Source organism: Pteropus alecto, unplaced genomic scaffold (genome assembly GCF_000325575.1).
Source record: "Pteropus alecto unplaced genomic scaffold, ASM32557v1 scaffold155, whole genome shotgun sequence".
Lineage (NCBI taxonomy): Eukaryota > Metazoa > Chordata > Mammalia > Chiroptera > Pteropodidae > Pteropus > Pteropus alecto.
The window spans coordinates 6,367,846-6,378,210 of NW_006438113.1; the positions used below are offsets into that span (position 1 = coordinate 6,367,846).

The 10,365-nt window shown below is 52.0% G+C and overlaps 1 protein-coding gene across 1 annotated transcript in view; it reads right to left on the bottom strand.

Annotated features, from left to right (window-relative positions):
• Positions 1 to 10,365, bottom strand: part of ZMIZ1 (zinc finger MIZ-type containing 1) — a 235,731-nt gene that overhangs the window by 105,416 nt on the left and 119,950 nt on the right. Inside the window, exon 5 of the mRNA XM_006915482.3 lies at positions 2,902 to 3,010. Within this exon, the coding sequence (XP_006915544.1) occupies positions 2,902 to 2,961 (60 nt within the window). The 5' untranslated portion in view covers positions 2,962 to 3,010. The remainder of the gene's footprint in view (positions 1 to 2,901; positions 3,011 to 10,365) is intronic.

Consider the following 10,365-nt stretch of genomic DNA (forward strand, 5'->3'; position numbering starts at 1 on the left):
ATACTTGGGCCACCCTGGTCTAGACTCTGCTGACTTAGAGATGAATATGGCAAATCTTCTGTTCCCAAGGAACTTAGTCTGGTGGGAGGCCTGACATATGCCCTGCAGGACCTACAGCTCAAAGAAAAAAGAGCAGGATGGGTGAGGTAGCTGGGTGCCTAGGAAGCACTGGAGCTCAGAGATGGGGGGTATTAGATGCTCAGAAGGGCATCTGGAGTTTGGGGAGGCTGCTGTGCAGAAATTAGCTGATTTGCATGGCTTTGCATGTAGACAGCAGATGTGTCTGTGACCTCTGAGTGGGGTACATTGTAGAGGGCACTGGTTTTCCTGGTACCTGAGGCTGAGAAGGGGGAAAGGCATCTGAGCCAGAGGCCTACGGGGAAGACGGCAGCAGATTGCTGGGGGATGGCAAGTGCAGCACTGGCTAGAATCAGGGCGGGTGGTGGGGGAGGGAAGACCATACTGTAGAAGTGAGGCAGGGCCAAGAGAGTCAAAGGCTATGAGGCCCCTGATGGGAGCCGCAACCCTACCAGCCAGAGGCAGGCACAGCTAACACATCCGTCATCCTCAGAACATGCAGACCTACTCGCTTTTCTCCTCTAATTAGGATACAAGATGTCTGAGAATCAACAGTCTTCAGCCAGCCGCGGCCGCCCTCTGGGGCAGCTGGGAAGCAGACAGACGTCAGTGCTGAGCTGTGTCTGATCGGAGGTGCAGGAGTGGGGTGTGGAGAATGCAGGGAGCTCTGGATGGCCCAGGGGGGCGTCTGGACAGCCTGCTCACCCTCATAAACATGCCACTGTCTGACCCGAACGGAGAGCTCTGGGTGCGTGTGCATGCATATGGTGTGTGGGGCAGGCCGGAGGAGAGCAGCTGAGGTGATCCCTGGCCTTCCAGCTGCTTAACACTCACTGACTGGCTAGGCAGAAATTACCATGCCCATTTCACAGACGAAGATAAAGTGGCAACCTAATCAAGGTCAGGTAGCTAGCGAGGGCTGGACTAGGTTCACTGACTAGTAAATCTGAGTTCTGTGTGCCATGCTTCGAGAGGGCCGGAACCCTGGGAGTAAAGGGCACCCTTATTCCTGGTGATGCAGAGCCAGGCGGCGGGAGGAAAGTCAAGTTGTGAGCAGGTCTCAGGAGCAGCTGTGTGCTTGTCACACAGAGAAGCTCATGCAGAGGGGGCATGACTATGTTGTTGGGGGGTGGAGGCCACTGACAGCGAATCCCTTATGGGCGGGAGAAATTGGGTCAAAGGCAGAGCCGGGAGAAAGCCCTGCAGAGGAGGAGGGAAAGCAGGGGAGGAGGGAGCACACGTCTGGTTTCTATTCTGTGACCGTGAACAGAGGCGTAATTGGCGTTTGGGAGAGCTGTTCGGGCTGAGTTCAATCTGTAACAAGTCTTCTTCAATTTCCTCTCCTCAGACTCTGCACAGGCTTCCGAGATTGCTCTGCTTGATGCTAATAAGAGGACACACATCCCTCATTCCCAGGGACTAGCGTCAGCTCCACTGGGCCCTGGCACTCAGGGAGGACAAGTTGTGTTGGGGTGGGGCTGTGAGCTGGGGTCTTGATGCCAGTGGCCCACACTGGTTACCTGAGCTTCCTGCTAAACCCACCTAAGCCAGAGGCCTCACCCCAGCACTCCCCTCTCCGTTGCTGAGACACCGAGGACAATAGCCCTGCCACCATTAGCTGATCACTCGCATGTGCCAGGACTGGGCTATGTGCTTCACCCACAATATACTCACAGCATCCTACAAGGCTGGCCTTACTGGCCCCATTTGACAGGTGGGGAAACTGAGACTCAGAGAAACAAAAAGACAGTACACTGTGGGTACATGAAGGAGTGAGGATTTGGGCCCAGTTCTGTTTGGTGTTAAAGGCCACGGCCCTTCAACCATATCTGCTCTTTCCTGGAGTAAAATAATACTTTAAAGCAGCAGTCCCCAACCTTTTTGGCACCAGGGACTGGTTGGTATTCCTATAAGAATATAATGCCTGATATCTGAGGTGGAGCTGAGGCGATGATGCTCGCAATGGGGAGTGGCTGCAAATACAGATAAAGCTTCGCTAGCTTGCCCACCACTGACCTCCTGCTATGCGGCTCGGTTCATAACAGGTCACGGACCAGTACTGGAGGTTGGGACCCCTGCTGTAGAGTCTGTGCAGGATTGCTGCCATCTGGGGCTGTGGGTAGGCTGCTCCTAGAGAGGGTGGGTGCATTCTTCCTGACCACCACTGGGAGCGCCCACTCCTTAAAGTGGGGGCCTCGGAACCCTCGGTGAACACTCCTCACCTCTGAACAACCCAGAGGGATTGCTGACAGGCGAATCACCTCTTGAGCTTGATGTGAGCATCGGCAGGAGGAGGAACTCGCACCCTCAGGGAGGAGGACCTACCAGCACCAATGGGGCTGGGCTGTGTGACTTCAGGCAACTCTATTCACCTCTCTGTGCCTTGGTTTCTTTTTCTGTAACATCTAATTTCCCAAGATCTTTTCTCTTCTGTTTCTTTATAGAGAATCTCTGGAGCAGAGGGGCAGGAGCTTAGGTCTGGAAGGGAGATTAAGCATTTTACTGCATCCTCACAACAGCCCAGAACACACAGCAGAGCCTGGAGAGGGCATGACACTCACCGAAAGTCACACAGCTGAGAAGGGACAGGACATAGATGGCCTTCAAAACCAGGTGTGTGTGATTCCAGTGTTAGGATGGTCCATGCCAGCAACTTTCTCACGAGGTGGGTGGTCAGGGGGCCTCAGGCAGTTGTTCCATGCCCACCATCACCCCCACCCAGAGCCTCAGATGTCTAGCTACGTGCAGGCCAGCACCCCTACTATCCTGTCCTCACCAGTTGCTGGGCAGGGGAGGAGGAGGGAGCCCAGGCCACACACCCACCTGCTTGATGCACTGCAGTCGGTCATTGGTCTGCTGGATGTGCCTGTCCATAGAATTCATTCTGACCGTTTCACTGGGTTCTACCCGAGAGCCATGAACGTTGTCCAGCCTGTAAAGAGAGGAGAGTGGGAATCAGTGGGGTTGTGCCAGGCTTGCCAGCCTCATAGCCGCTCTCCAGCCCCAACACTAACGTGCTGGCCCCAGTGGCTCACGCCAGGGTCTAGGGCCCTTTGCGAGCCATGTTGGCCTCTGCCCCTGGCAGCCCTGCGCTGGAGGGAGGAACTGTGGGCCCAGCCACTCCTTCCCACACTTAGCCCTGGGGAGCTCCATCTTCTGAAGGCAGGAGGTACTCCTGAGTGTTCTTCGTGGTAGCTAATGTGAGCACTGGTCAGGCAGGTCCACCACGGGGCATGGAATTGCCCACTCAGATACATGCATTTCTATACACATGTGTCTGTGTGTTAGGTGGTGGTGGTGGTGGCGGCGGTAAAGAAACCTCATCTTCAGATTCCTGGTTCAGGCTGAGCCCACTCAATGTGGTTCTGTGTGCATGTGGTGGTGGTGGGGGGCGGGTCTTCCCACGTGACAACTTTCACTGCATGACTGGTATAAGTGTAGCAATCCTGTTGCGGGTGCTGTGTGCCTCCCGTGCTTTAGAGTTCTTGACACTTTACAAACCACTCACAATTCCATTTTTCCCCTTTTGCCCTCCCGGGAAAGAAGGAGGGAAGATATTGGCATCATCCCCGTTTTCCAGATAAGGAAACGGAGGCTTACAGAGAGGAAGGGCGTTACCCCTGTTGGCAGAGTGAGACAGTGTCAGAACCCACCCAGGAAATGGGGCTGACGGCCAGCCCATGACTGCGTTGTCCGGTTACATGGATGTCCTGGCCACCAGGCTCACTCTTTCTGAATGGGCGGCGGGCTCAGGAACACTAACATGAGTGCCGCTTCCTCCCAGGTGCTGAAGCTAAGTCGAGGGAATGCTTCAGCTCCAGAAAGACTTGGAGACTCCAGGCCTCTCCAGGGAAGCCACGACGGTAAAGGCAGAGATGGAGACAGAGAGACAGAGATGGAGAGAGAGGGGAGAGTGTTTTGCTCTAGGACGCCCACTGCTCAGGGGAACAAGTCCTTGGGCCAAAGCAGAAATCTGCCCACTGCTGGCTGGGTCTGCCCTCCTACAATCCAGTGAGCATTTCAGACTGCAGACACATGGACCAGATGCAAGGTGCTGATCAGAGGCTTATGGCCTCTGGCTTTCTCTGCTATCCTGATACTGCCCCCGCTGAAGGTACCCCATCTCCAGCCATGCCACCCAAGGCCCCTTATACTGGGTACTTTCTGTATACTCGGCCCCTGAATTCTCTCCTTTACTCCTCATGCTCACGCTATGAGATGAGAACTATTTTTTTTACGGATGAGGAAACTGAGGTCTAGAGACCTGCCAAGACCACGTGGCTAGTAGGAGCTCGGACTGTGTCCACATGCATGTCTGCTTCCATCTCCTAGCCTCTGCCCCAGCACAAGCACCCTCACCGAGGAAACCAACAGCATGCCTGGCTCGGCCTTAGGAAGAAAGCCTCGTTCCTCCTCCAAGGAGCTCTTCACTACACAGCTCTTTTAAATCACTTCTTATTGTTCCATTTGTGCTTGAAAAGGTAACTTATTTGCATGGTTCAAAATGAGAAAGTCTATAAGGGTATCCAGTGAAATGCTGGCCCTGTCTGTCCCTGTCCAGGTCCCAGGTGCCTTTTCTAGGAGAACCAGTCACCAGTCTCCTTCCAAGGCGCTCATCTTAGAGAAGCAAATATCTATATGCATTCTCTCCTGGCCAGCCCTTAAAAAAAACAAAAACATTGTATACACACTATCTGGATCTTACTTTTTTCCTCTTAATGATATCTCAAAGTTTATTCCACATCAAGACATAAAGAACCTTTTCATTTTTTTAATGGCTGCACAGTATTCCAAGGTATAGATGAATCATTTGTACAACTAGCATTTGAATGTCTACCCCCACCAGGTGCTGTCCTAAGGCCTGAGGCCCTAGATAAGACCTTCTTGCTCAGGGAGGGAGCTCACACTTCAGCTTGAGTAATGAAGCCTGAAGCTGGCTCCTAATTTCGTTATTGGAAAGCGTGTTGAGGATCACCTTTTATATTGGCCACATCATCCACGTGTGAATTAACCTAGAGAACAAACTCTTAGAAGTGGAGTTACTGGGTCACTTGGGCACTTATACTTTTAATAAGCACTTTCCAGGTTCATTTCATCTTGGAGCTCTCCAGCAAAAAGGTAAAAATGGGGTAGTACCCCATATTTATTTCTTCCACCCTCACCCTGCCAACTATCCCTCTATTCACCCCACCTATCACACATGTATACACCCCAATATCCAACTTTTCCGTCCAACATTTATCCATCCAAATGCTTGTCCATCCACAGGTCCATTCATCCACCCATCCATCTAAACATTGTTAGTCTCCACTTGCCCATCCATACATGCTTCCAACTCACTCAGTAGATATTTAGATATTTTCAATTTCTATACTGTGCCGATCCTATGCTAGATCTATAGGGCATGCAGAAATTGAAATGAAGTAATTTTCTTGTGTTCAAGGAACTCTTGGTCCAAGCTTGTATTCACTCCAGGTCACCTTTCAGATGACTATTTGTCATGCTCCTCCTATAAGTCAAGTGCTGGTCCAGGTACTGGGCACAGATAAAACACTGTTAGTATATCTCTACTTTACAGATGAGGAAACTGAGGCTCAGAGGTTAGAGTAGCAGTTGGCTCTGGAATCCTGATGTTCCCATTATAGCCTAAACTTTAGTATAAGTACTGGTGCCAGGGGTTGCTCAAGGAGGTTGCTGTGGTGTTGTAGGCATGTGTGTTGGGGAGAAGGAAGTGATGAGGGTATTGCTCCCCTCGCTGGGGCTCAGTTTACCTGCACAGAGCCTCAGCCAACACAAATCATGGTGGCTTAGCAGGAACATGGGAGAGCCCAGAGTGGGAGCAAGCCAGTGCCACCTTCAGTGAGGCCACCTTGGTGTCCAGTGTCAGATCCCATTTGAACTGAAGTGACCCTGGTGGTCTCCTGGGCACCACATGGTACACAGCCCGCACCCAGGGCATGGGTGAACGCTGGCTCCAGGGTCCCAACTAAAGAGGCAGTTTCCACAGCCAGCTGAAGGAACCCATTGAACAAAGGCCTGGGTCAGCTTGGGAGGAGCCTGAAGGGAAGTACAAAGGAATCCCAGGTCGATACAGGCCTCAATCCCCTGTCCTCAGGCTGTAGACAACCAGGACAAAGGGCCTGTGGTGGCCCATGTGGCCAGCAGGGGGCACTGTTGACAAACTTATGTGCCCAGAGGGCTAGAAAGCTACACTGGAGGTTTGGGACTCTCACCGGGTCCTCCTTTATTGTAGTGAGAATCTGTGTGCCCCCAACCAGAGGGGCTTTGAGAAGACTTCTCTGGCTTTCTAGGCCTTTGTTTCCCCATTTGTAGAGCAGAATGGTGAGATGAGGGGATTAGATGGTCTCATGAGGCTCTATCTCTAAGTGGGAACTTTTCCCAGGATGGGCATGGTGTTTTTGTCTGGGGTCAGAGACCTAGTGGGGCCTTGAGAAAATATTTGTTGAATGACTGATAGCTCATTTCTGGAGCCCAGGGGCACTCAGCCCACCCAGGGAAGCCCCTAGCAGGCACTAGGCATCCAGACCCACCCAAGCAGTAACCTTTGGGCCCAGAGGAAGGAGGGCCACAGATCTCACTTTAGGAAGCAAACAGAAAAGGGGGAAACAGAATTGTCCAAGTTCAGGACAGTCTCCATGCTGGCTCATGGCAATCCTGCCTTGAAGCCAGTGGCTGGACTGATTTGGCTTTTGGATTCAAAGATTCTCAAATATCAATAGCCAAAGGTGCTTTGAGGTCTTGCACCAACCTAACAGTTAAGTGGTTTTATCTGGGGGAGCTCAAGACCCACAGTGATTCGTCCAAGGCCACACAGCACGTCTGGGCTGGGTACAGGTCCCAGAAGACTTTTCTCCCAGGTTAGGGTTCCACGTTATAGAAACCAAGAAATGAATGGCTGGGCCTGGAACACCTGTGAGACCTAGAAGGTGAGTGGCAGCTAGCAGGAGAGACATCATAGATCGCAATCGTGCATCATGTGGGTCTTAATCTACAATAAAAGAACAAAATGTCTGGCTGGTCAAGGAGGCACTCATAGGTGAGGTGACATTTTTAAATCGCTGAGATCAATGGAAAACTGGGGTTATTAACATCAGGAATAAATGGGGCTGGCAGCTCCAGACCTCGCATAAGAGGGGTCAGGGCCTGGAAGGCTAAGGGTTCCTGGCATGGAGAGAGAAGGGGGAGGGGCTGAAGGAGGAATGAGAGAGGTAGTTCACTGAGGAGCAGTCTGGGATCTTCCATCTATTCTGAACCTGCTCTGTGCAGGCACCAGCCCAGATCCTGTGCATTGCTAATTTACTTAGTCCTACAAGGTTCAGAGAGTTGGTGTGACTTGCCCAGGGTCACATAACGGGGAAGGTGTTGGGCTGAGATTCAACATTTTTGCCTTTCTGTTTCTATGATGTTCTTTCCACTCCACCAGGACTGAAGTTCAGAGCCTCTTGAAAGTTCCAAACCCAGGCTGTGACTGGGCCCAAAGAGATGTCTCACTGGTTCCACTCCAACTGTCCAAATCCACCTACGTGCTCTAAGGCCATCCCAGTACTACTGGGCTCCCTGCACGCTTGCTAGCATGGCAGAGTGGCGGTGTTCAGTGGCCAGCAGAGGTCGCCCTCTGCCGTGGGAGTGTTGCTTGGCCATCTCTGCCTCCCTCCTGAGAGACTGGATTCCTATAAGCCTTTACAAGTCACTATAAATCCTCCATGGCTGCAGCTCCAATGCCCACCGCAGCGCTCCCTCCCAACTGGAGATCGCTGTCAGCTTGGCCCCCTGCCCCGGGTGCACCCATGGCCCCAGCCCTTCCAGTTGCCTGTCTGCCTCTAAATGGGAGTGGGCCCAAGCAGTCAAGCCCTCACCTGCTTTGGCTCCTGGTCCTCCCCACTGGTCTGAGCAGACTCAGCCTGAGGTGATGCAAAGCTTGGGGGTCCCTGGAGGGAACTCTGCTCTGACACCCTTCTCCAGGCCTCAGTTTCCCCGTATGTAAAATGAAGGCTAGGCAGCCTTTGGCAGCTCTTCAAAATCCAACATCTCATGATTTCTGTGTCAGGAGCTCCAACTGTTTGGAAAATTTCATCTTGACAAGTGTAGAATGCTTGGCTTACAAAAGGCAAAGCAAGCCTCTCCCAAGGCCGGCCCAGGAAACTCCTGGAGAACTGCTGTTCCAGGGAAGCCTAAGACTGCAGACGCTGCTCCTTTCTTAGCTACACCCTTGTCCTTGCTTGGCTTAACTGCACGTGTTTAAGTTTTCTGACTGATGGTGCCATCTGGGTTGGCTGGTCTTCCCAACTCCTAGTTGAGCTCTTGAAGGGCAAAGCTTCCATTATATTTCTTAGTACCTAGTATAGCACTGAGTTTACCTTAGCAGTGCCTAGCACAGAAGACACGCGCCAGAAAAGTTAGTTGCTATTATGCACACAGGGCTGCTCAGAGTAGAATGCTGAGAGCCGAAAGGGTGCCTGGGGACCACCTGGTCCTGCGCCCTCATGAGGCAGGATACGAGGCAAGAGCTGAGAGAGGGGAAGGACACAGAGGGAGACAAGAACTGAGTGGGACTGGAACCTATCTGGCTGCTCCAAGTTGGGCCCCAGGTTGTCTCAGGGCTCCCTGGAAGCATGCCTCTTGATCTGAAAGGTTGGAGGAGGCACATGGCTCTTGCACAAGCTCTGCTCTGGACCTGGGGAACAGGGTGCTGTTAGCTACCCATGGAAATGTGGATGTAGCCCTCGAGGCAGCTCTCTGGGGTGGCAGGCCAACATCAGCTGTACTAACACGTGTGTTTTATTTTTTACTTTGAGGCCAACAAGTTAACCAGTCCACTTAACACACATGCACCTGGGGCAGAGGTTTCGCTTATGTGCATGCACACTCGCACACATATGTACCCCTTTGCATACTTAAGACTAGGTACATGCACATACTTGAGTGCTGGCACAGATGCACTTGAGCACACACATCTCATGACAGCTTGCACAGGCAAGTGGCGGGGTCCCCAGGGGAGCTGTGTGAGCAGTGGTGTGCAGCAATGATTCAATCACCATGCACATCTGCAGCTCAGGTCCCCTGGGGCGAGCGATGCTGGCAGCGGGGTGGAGGGTCTATACCCACAGCTCGTAGAGCAGAGGCTGCGTTCTAAGACATCACCAGGGCCAACGAGCTTAGGACCTGCCCACTGCTCAGTGTAATGGGAGACACTTAGGGTCCAGGGGACCTATCACGGCCAGTCCCTTTACCAGCTCTCAGACTCTGAGAGGGGCAGGTATCACGGGCCCTGGATTCAGCAGCGACCCACCAACCCTGAACATGACAGACTCAATCTAGGTCTTCCTCATCCTGGCTTCTACCTTCTAATGCTTCCAGGCATACCCGGTGTCCTCTACATGGGGTTGCTTCCTGTCTCCCAGACTGTGTTCTGAAGGTCACATTTCCATCTTTGCCTCTGCCCCTCATCCCAAAATGCCTGGCTCCTTCATCTATCAAAGACTGGTTGGTTCAACTATCACCCTCTTTGTTGGTTTACCCGAGCAGAACCACTCACTTCTATTCCTACGTCCCCGGTGTCTCTGTCATGAACCCCATCTTGGCAGTGGTAGACTGTGGTGTATCTTTGCATGCATTTCTACGGATTCCCAGAGACCAGCCCAGGGCCTGGTACCCAGCAGGTGCTCGGCGATGCTCATTAGATGGATGGACAGTTGGGTGGATGGATGGCCATCATGATCCAGAGTGGCAAGAGCTGAAAACTCAATGACCTAGCCCTAAGCAGAGGGTCTTGGGACTCAGAGAAACTCCAGCAACCCAGTCCAAGATTCCCAAAAAGAGATGCATGTATCACTGGTGTAATAAGAATGAGTTTTAGGTGGTCCATGGGCAAAGCTTTTACATATTCAGAGTGAAATATATGGACTACAACAATTATCACTGCTAAGTTTGTGGATGTTGTTATTTAGGATAAGGTTAAATTAAGGAGCAATGGCAGATCTAAGTGGATTAAAAAACCACTTTAAACATAATATAAATGGGATGAAAGTGACTAAGGTTAGGGAAGCACTGATATAGTCCAACGTTTCGCTCATCTTCAAGGCGAAGGAACAAAAGCTCAGAGAGGTGCAGGAGCTTCTGCTGGTCACACAGCGTGATTCTTCCACTCCCAATCTGTGGTAGCCTGTACCAGGCCTGCTGCCTCGAGTCAGATGAAGAAGGTGGTAGTGAAGCAAGGATTGGCAGAGGAGAGTGACTTTGTGCTCTATCCCAGGGAAGTCAGGGAAG